General features: G+C 36.9%; 1 protein-coding gene across 1 annotated transcript; it reads left to right on the top strand.

Moving 5' to 3' along the window:
• The first annotated feature begins 1,565 nt into the window (after nucleotides 1-1,565).
• LOC131631465 (uncharacterized) lies at nucleotides 1,566-3,194 on the top strand. Its single transcript, XM_058902259.1, has 3 exons — nucleotides 1,566-2,348; nucleotides 2,435-2,647; nucleotides 2,778-3,194. The coding sequence occupies exons 1-3, from the start codon at nucleotides 1,566-1,568 to the stop codon at nucleotides 3,192-3,194; spliced, it is 1,413 nt and encodes a 470-aa protein (XP_058758242.1).
• Nucleotides 3,195-6,624: the final 3,430 nt, after the last annotated feature.

Raw genomic sequence — 6,624 nt, 5'->3', positions numbered from 1 at the left:
CCATCAAATACTGGTGGTCTAGTATAACCATTGTTACCGTTGTATTGCTCAGCAGAGCCAGATGTAGATACAGCTGGATTTGTTGGAACTTCACCAGCCATCTTTTACTGAAGCGTTTTTCTCTTCCTGAATCTTTTCTAAACACGGTTAAGTGCTTGCACCTTAGAACCGGCGCTCTAATACCAATTGAAGGATAGAAAAACACTTAGAAAGGGGGGGTTTGAATAAGTGTAGTCTAAAAAACTTGAACGATAAAAACAATATGCACAGTTATTTTTATCCTGGTTCATTGTTAACTAAACTACTCCAGTCCACCCCCACGGAGTGATTTACCTAACCTGAGGATTTAATCCACTAATTGCAACAGATTACAATGGTTTTCCACTTAGTCCGCGACTAAGTCTTCTAGAGTATCCTGATCACAACCTGATCACTCTAGGAACAAATGCTTAGACACAAGCTAAGACTTTCTTAGAGTATCTTGACCACCACGTGATCACTCTAAATACAACTGCTTAGACACAAGCTAAGACTTCCTAGAGTATCCTGATCAACACTTGATCACTCTAGTTACTTACAAATTAATGTAATCAATTCTAAGAGTATTACAAATGCTTCTGAAAAGCTATAATCACAACAGTGATATTTCTCTTAACGTTTAAGCTTAATCTCACTAATATATTACAACAGCAATGTAGTGAGCTTTGATGAAGATGAAGTTTTTGAGCTTTGAATTTGAACAGCGTTTCAGCAAGTTTTTCAGAATTGGTTCTTTCAAAATCGTCAACCTTGCTTCTCATCGTAACTTCATATTTATAGGCGTTTGAGAAGATGACCGTTGGGAGCATTTAATGCTTTGCGTGTTCCGTACAGCTTTGCATTTAATGTTTCACGCTTTTGTCAACTACCTCGAGCCTTGTTCACGCTGTGTCTACTGACGTTGCCTTTAATGCCACTTGTACTTTCTTCTGATCTGATGTTTGTGAATAAAATATTTGAATATCATCAGAGTCAAACAGCTTGGTGCAAAGCATCTTCTTGTCTTCTGACCTTGAAGTGCTTCTGAGCGTGATACCATGAGAACTTCAGTGCTTCTGCTTCTGATCTCAAGTTCTTCTGATGCTTCCATAGACCCATGTTCTGATTCTGCCTTGACCATCTTCTGATGTCTTGCCAGACCATGTTCTGATGTTGCATGCTGAACCTTCTGAGACAAAGCTTCTGAGCGCTGATTTGTGCATACTCTTTATATATTTCCTGAAATGGAAATTGCAATGTATTAGAGTACCACATTATCTCACACAAAATTCATATCCTTGTTATCATCAAAACTAAGAATATTGATCAGAACAAATCTTGTTCTAACAGATGTAACTTTGCCACAAAGGGAAGAGGGGGTAGTTGCTGGATTGTTGACTAGGCCCAATAAGAAATGTGAAGAAGATGCATATGTTAGTGATGAGCTCAACTCATCAGATCCAGATGAGTCTTGTGATGAGGATAAGCCCAAGTATGAGAAATTTAGGAAAGAGCACCTAAATAAGGACTTCAAGTTTAAGTGGGGTATGGAATTTAATACACTTGTTGACTTCAAAGAGGCAATACGTGAGTGGTCAGTTCTCAATGGTAGGGAAATTAGTTTTGTGAAAAATGAAAGTTATAGAGTAAGGGTAGAGTGTAAGGCTAAATGTGGTTTTTTGGTCTTATGTTCCAAAGTGGGCCACAAGCATACTTATGCTATAAAAACACTTGTAGACACCCACACATGTGCTAGGGTTTTAAACAACAGATCTGCAAACTCAAGATGGGTGGCTAAGCATGTGGTCAAGAAAATGCAATCAAGTGAAAATGTAAGAATCAGGGACATAATGCAAGATGTAAGGCAAAAATTTTCAGTGGGTATTACTGTTGCTCGGGCATGGAAGGCTAAGTTGATGGCAAAAAAAATAGTGGAGGGAGATGCTGATATGCAATATGCTGCTCTATGGAGGTACGCATCTGAATTAAAAAGAGTTAATAGTGGCAATACTGTGAAAATTAATGTTGAGAGACCAAGCCCAACTATCCAACCTAGATTTGGAAGTTTCTACTTCTCTTTTGATGGCTGCAATAAGGGGTTTATCAATGGATGTAGGCCCTTTATAGGGGTTGATGGATGTCACCTAAAAACCAAGTATTGTGGTCAACTTCTGATTGCAGTTGGAAGGGATCCAAATGATCAATACTTCCCATTGGCTTTTGGAGTGGTAGAAACTGAGACCAAGGAGAGTTGGAGATGGTTTATCCAACTTTTGATGGAGGATATTGGACATGACAAAAGAATTGTTTTTATCTCTGATCAACAAAAGGTAAAGTTTTTGTACTTACGTCTAATTGCTCTAACTGCAGATCTATTATTGAAATATAATGTAATTGCTATTATTGTATTGAGCAGGGACTGGTAGCTGTTTTTGATGAGATGTTTGAGAGGATTGAACATAGGTTTTGCCTCAGACATCTATATGCCAATTTCAAGAAAAAGTTTGGTGGAGGAACCCTAATAAGGGATTTGATGATGGGAGCTGCTAAGTCTACATATCATCAAGCTTGGATGCAGAAGATGAATGAGCTAAAGAATGTTGATTTCAATGCTTGGACTTGGTTGATGGTTGTACCTACCAAGAGCTGGTGTAAGCATGCTTTTAGTTTCTACCCAAAGTGTGATGTGTTGATGAACAATATATTTTTGTTGCACTCAATGTCTTAATTTGTACTGTTTGTTTGTGGCTGTGATGTAGAGAAAGGTCAAAGCTAAAGTGACTGAGGTTGTTCAGAATGATGATCAGGCTGAGAATGAGGAGCAAAATAATGTGGAGACTGAGTTTGTTCAGAATGATGATCAAGCTGCAGTCCAAAATGATGTAGAGCCTGAGAATGTTCATGATGAAGTGCCAAATGATGTGCAGAGTCAGACCCAGTCATGTGTTGTAGACACTAGTCAACCACAGCCCAAGAAAAAGAAGACAATCAAACCTCACCATGGTTTAAAGATAAGGAGGAGTGAAAGAATCAAATTAAGTTGGTTCAAGAAACCAATTACTGGTCCAGGTTCATCTGAGCAACCAATCACAATTGAAGACCCTGCAGAGACATCATCAAGCCTTGGAGTGTCAACTAGGTCTTTGAAGAAATGGAAGAAACAAAAGAGCAGTTGATTATTTTGTGTATTTTGTACCAATTGACATTAAGTTAACTTGTAATGGTCTAGTAATGGTACTATGTCTTATGATGTTTTGTGTGATGGTATTTTGTTTTGTGGCCATTTGTAATGGTTTTTTGGGTGATGATCTACATGACTTTTAGGGTAATGACCTATAACATTTGTAATGGTTTTTTGGATCAATTTCCTCAAATGTTATCTAATCTCATAATTACTTCATATTATTTGCAAATCTTTATAAACAACTGATAATAGACTCATTCATTCCATTCAAGCTCAAATTGTTACATACCACAAAAGTTATACAAGTGATACAAGTGATACAATCACAAACAACATACACTTCCCTAAACTAAATTACAGAAACATATAAAATGCTGCAAAAAACATCCAAGACATAACAAGTGCAACCATCATGTTATGGTTCTTCTTCTTCTCCATTGCAACTTTTTTCTTCAACCTCAAAATCTTCTCATTACTTGTGTCTGATCCCAAATTGTCAGTGACAATGTCCTTCAAAATCTCTTTCAACGCATCTTTTGTCATTTCAGTGCATTTACATTGAATCACCTCGACATTATTGAATTCACCTAGCTCATCATCCCATATGAACATACCGCATCCATTCTGCAAATTACAAGCAACCTTTATCGCACAGCAAACAGAGCAAATAAAAAAATGTGAATGAACTTACCAGTACATTTCTGCATTTCTAGAATTTGCGTTTAGGGTTATCAATGATGTTTGATACCCACATCTTCATGGTTATGTTACAACCACAGTGAGGTGGAGCTTGGGAACGATGAAGCAGCAAAGGAGATTTGCAATCGGAGTTTCCTACAGATGAAGATTTGCTACCCATGTTGTGAGATTAACGGTGAAGCAGCGACGGAGGAATGATACGAGGAGAGGAACGGTGGAGGAACCCTAGTTTCTTCGTTTCCAGATGAAAAGTAATTTGAGAAGATGATGAAATGCCATAGTGGATATTAAGAAGAAAAAAAATCCACGTGTGATACAATATAGAATCTTAGGGGAATCTGAGTGCAACCGTGGCAATTAGGGGGGTCTGGGGATGGAATCTACAGAAGTTAAGGGGGGGATCAAAAAAAAATTTTTTACAGGGGCTAAAACCTAATCTCGCTAACATTACAGGGGGGTTAGTATATTTAACCCTATATATATATATATACTCAGAATGCATAATTGCTTTCTAAATATATATATACACACACTAGTAAATATACACATCTAGATCTTAGTGTGTGTGTGTATATATATATATATATATATATATATATATATATATATATATATATATATATTTATTTACTAGTGTGTGTATATTTACTAGTGTGTGTATATACACACACTAGTAAATATATAGATACTACCTAAGGTGCTCAATTTTGGATGCAAAAGTGGGTTTCTCTCTGAGTCATGTTTGGAGAAGCATTCTGAGTGCAAGTGCTTTTGTGTCAACAAGATCTAGATGGAGGATTAGAAATGGAAACAAGGTGGGAGAATGGTCAGGAAGGTTTCAAAATCCACAACCCAATGTGTACTATTGATCATGTTGTTATGGTTAGTGAGCTCATTGACCAAGACCTTCTAACCTGAATGAGAGATATGTTGTGGAACTATTACAATCCAACTGTAGCAAGCCTAATCGCCAACATTCCTTTATCTTTTAGGAAGCCTGGAGATAGGATAATTTGGCACAGCAAGAAAAAGCGGAGAGTACTCAGTCAGATCTGCTTATCATATCCTATGTACAGAAAGAACTTACAAGAAACTGGGCCTTCAAGTGTTCCTAATAAAAGTCTTTGGAAAAATATTTGGCACTCCCTCGTCCAAATAGAATGAAGAACTTTATATTGAGGATGGCCAAGAACATTCTGCCAACAAAAAGCAACCTGGTGAAGAAAGGCGAGAGCCTGGACACTGTATGCATCCTTTACCACTCCAAGTCAAAAACTTCTCAACATTTATTTATGCATTTTGACCTCCCAAAAATGGTATGATTTTCTTCCCCTCTTGGTATTCGTATTCCTTCTAACCAATAAATACATGATTTAACGATGAATTGATTAACCTGTGGTGAGCTTTTCGGTTCACAATTGTTCTGTACAAGACTGTAGAAATATGGAATGCTAGAGATCACTGCCTATACCAACAAAAATAGGTTGTTCCGCAAGAGGTGGCAGATGATGCTCTCGACTATATGTTGGAGTATAACAAAGTCAACCCAAACATTCAGATTAGGAAGAAGCCGATCAATGTCGGTGAGAAGGAACTCTAATTGAGAGGCTTTAATGTCATTCTAGTGGACGCGTGTTATTTTCACGAGGGCTTTATATCAATGGTTTGTGTGGTCAAGAACTATCTCAATGAGATTACCCTTGTTGCAAGCAAAAAGTAACCAATTTCGATAGATCTGGGCCTTGCTGAAGTGCTTGCTATCATATGGGGTTTACAAATAGCGAGTGATCTAAGCATGGATCGTGTTCTTGTCCAATCTGATGCACCCATCGTTGTTGATTGCATAAATTGTTTCAATTTTTTAGCTATTTTAGAACCCATGGTATTAGATTGTGGATTGATCCTTAGCAATTTCAAGGAAGCTAGTGCTATGTTCGTAAGTTGGAACTTAAATGTTGATGCCATAATATGGTTAGCATTGGTAAAAGGATTGGGTCCAGGATTTGTATGGGTTGTATCTCTCTAGCTGGAGTCGAATCTTCTTGTATCAGCCTTGTTGGTCTTCTTTGAATGAAAGCTTGATTATAAAAAAAAAAGTTTCAAAAAATTTATAATAAAACATTTTAAAATAAGATAATAAAATACTAATAAACATAAATAAATAAAATACTAGTTGTAATTAAGGATGTTCGCGGTGCAGTTTGAATTGACTTTAAGAAAAAATTCATTCATTTCAAAGATAAAATTATTTGTGGTTCAGTTCGATTTGAATGACTAGATAAAAAATCTAATCTTATCCACTTTCATGCGGTTTAATTTAGATCTACTTTTAAACATACAAATTAAAAATTAATTTTTTTATTAATACTAATATTATAACAATACTATAAACACTACAACACGGAAGGCCTACGAAAGCGCTTATTTTGGGCTTTAAAAGCGCTTTAAAGCGCTGTGAAAGCCAGCGCTGGCGTAGGTAACAAAAGCGCTTCTAAAAGCGCTCTGGTAGACCCCCCCCCCCCCTATAAGAGCGCTTTTCTGGAAAAAGCGCTCTGGTATCCCCCCCTATTAGAGCGTTTTTTCTGGAAAAAGCGCTCTGATAGCCCCCCTATAAGAGCGCTTTTTCAAAAGCGCTTTCGTAGGTTGCGTTTTTTATTTTATTTTTTATGCTTTTTTTTTTATAAACCTATTATTTTTATAATTTCTAAACCTGCATTTATGGC

Source organism: Vicia villosa, unplaced genomic scaffold (genome assembly GCF_029867415.1).
Source record: "Vicia villosa cultivar HV-30 ecotype Madison, WI unplaced genomic scaffold, Vvil1.0 ctg.000830F_1_1, whole genome shotgun sequence".
In the NCBI taxonomy this organism is placed as follows: Eukaryota; Viridiplantae; Streptophyta; class Magnoliopsida; order Fabales; family Fabaceae; genus Vicia; species Vicia villosa.
This window is presented reverse-complemented; position numbering and strand designations above follow the sequence as displayed.

Excerpts from the sequence above, each read along its gene's own strand:
- LOC131631465 (XM_058902259.1), top strand. The coding sequence starts at position 1,566 with ATGGAATTTAATACACTTGTTGACTTCAAAGAGGCAATACGTGAGTGG. Across the intron at positions 2,349-2,434 it reads TTATCTCTGATCAACAAAAG|GGACTGGTAGCTGTTTTTGA; the intron begins GTAAAGTTTTTG and ends TGTATTGAGCAG. Across the intron at positions 2,648-2,777 it reads ATGCTTGGACTTGGTTGATG|AGAAAGGTCAAAGCTAAAGT; the intron begins GTTGTACCTACC and ends GCTGTGATGTAG.